Genomic DNA, 1,365 nt, shown 5'->3' with positions numbered 1-1,365 from the left:
TCGGCAGCTGCGGCGAGGGGGCGTGAGACAGCGTGGGTGTGATCCCCGGGTGATCCCCATACTCCCGTGGGATGGATGATATGCCCAGTGTGGGGTACCCACCCCTGAAGCCCCCCCAGCTCCCCCTGGACCAGTCTGTGCCGCGCCAGGGCTCATGGGGACACCCCAGATGCCCACCGGGCGGGTAGGGCTGCCTGCTGTGGGCTGAGCCGCGAGCGATGGGCTTCTCCAGCGACTCACCAAATTTGGCTGCCTTCGCTGCTGCTTTTGCTGCTGCGGCCGGACCTCCAACCCCTGAGCAGAGACGGCAAGAGGGGGGTCAGTGTTCCTGGGGGGGGTCCTCTCCAGCAATGCTGGACAGAGCCCACCCCTCCCACCTTGTCTGTATCCCCCAAGGGATGGCCATGAGTTGATGGAGACCACCGAGGTCCTCCTCATGCCTGTCCTGCCCCAGACCTGCTCCCGCACCGGCCAGGCTGCCACCACCCCCCGCCTTCCTCCTCCTCACCTGGGACACCTCCAACGCCGGGGACCAGGCCACCCACTCCAGGAACCAGGCCACCTACACCAGGAGCAAGGCCGCCCACGCCGGGAACTAGACCACCCACACCAGGAGCCAGGCCACCTGCTCCTGCGAGGAGAGAGGGAAGGATTTGGGCTTCAGCTCAGGAAGAGAGGTAGTGGAAGGAGCCAGCTGAAAAGGCATGGCAGGCTGGGATGGATGGATGGATGGATGGATGGATAAACAGTGGGGTGGGTGGATGCTAGGGTGGCTGGGTGGCTGGCTGGCTGGATGTGGAGTGGATAGATGGATGGCGGGGTGGATGGATGGTGGAATGGATGGATACCTGGATGGATGTGGAGTGGTTGGATGGATGGTGGGGTGGATGGATGGATATGTGGATGGATGTGGAGTGGTTGGATGGATGGCAGGATGGATGGAAGGATGGAGGTGTGGACGGATGGACGGATGAGTGGACAGATGGATACTGAGGTGGCTGGCTGGCGGTGTGGAGGGGTGGGTGGATGGACTAATGTATGAGAAGGTGTATGGATGGTGAACCTGGGACCCTCCATGCAGACCAGCTCTCTGGAGAGCACCCCCTGACACAGCCAGGACCTCATCCCACATACAGCCCTGTGGAGAGCTCAACCCTCGCCCCGACCACAGGGACCCCGTGCAGTGCTGGGCCTCAGCCCTGATGAGGGGAGCAGCCTGGGGTGGGGAGGCAGCAGGAGACAGGACATGTGGGATAACCCCAGAGAGATCCTGGCTTACCGTACTTGGCTGCTTTGGCGGCTGCTTTGGCAGCAGCGGCGGCGGCCGCTGGACCTCCGACTCCTGGGGGAGAGGGGGAGCGTGAG

The 1,365-nt window shown here is 63.5% G+C and overlaps 1 protein-coding gene across 1 annotated transcript in view; it reads right to left on the bottom strand.

Annotated features, from left to right (window-relative positions):
* LOC103916507 (elastin-like) overlaps positions 1–1,365 on the bottom strand; it is a gene marked incomplete at its 3' end in the record, with an annotated part of 3,342 nt that overhangs the window by 1,063 nt on the left and 914 nt on the right. The window contains exons 2-5 of the mRNA XM_009323507.1: positions 1,280–1,342; positions 509–631; positions 349–377; positions 178–307 (exon numbers count right to left, since the gene is read on the bottom strand). Coding sequence (XP_009321782.1) covers positions 178–307; positions 349–377; positions 509–631; positions 1,280–1,342 — 345 coding nt within the window. The remainder of the gene's footprint in view (positions 1–177; positions 308–348; positions 378–508; positions 632–1,279; positions 1,343–1,365) is intronic.

This window comes from Pygoscelis adeliae, unplaced genomic scaffold (assembly GCF_000699105.1).
Source record: "Pygoscelis adeliae isolate BGI_AS28 unplaced genomic scaffold, ASM69910v1 Scaffold535, whole genome shotgun sequence".
Taxonomy (NCBI): Eukaryota; Metazoa; Chordata; class Aves; order Sphenisciformes; family Spheniscidae; genus Pygoscelis; species Pygoscelis adeliae.
Note: the sequence above shows the minus strand (reverse complement) of the source record. Positions and strands in the feature narration are given on the sequence as shown.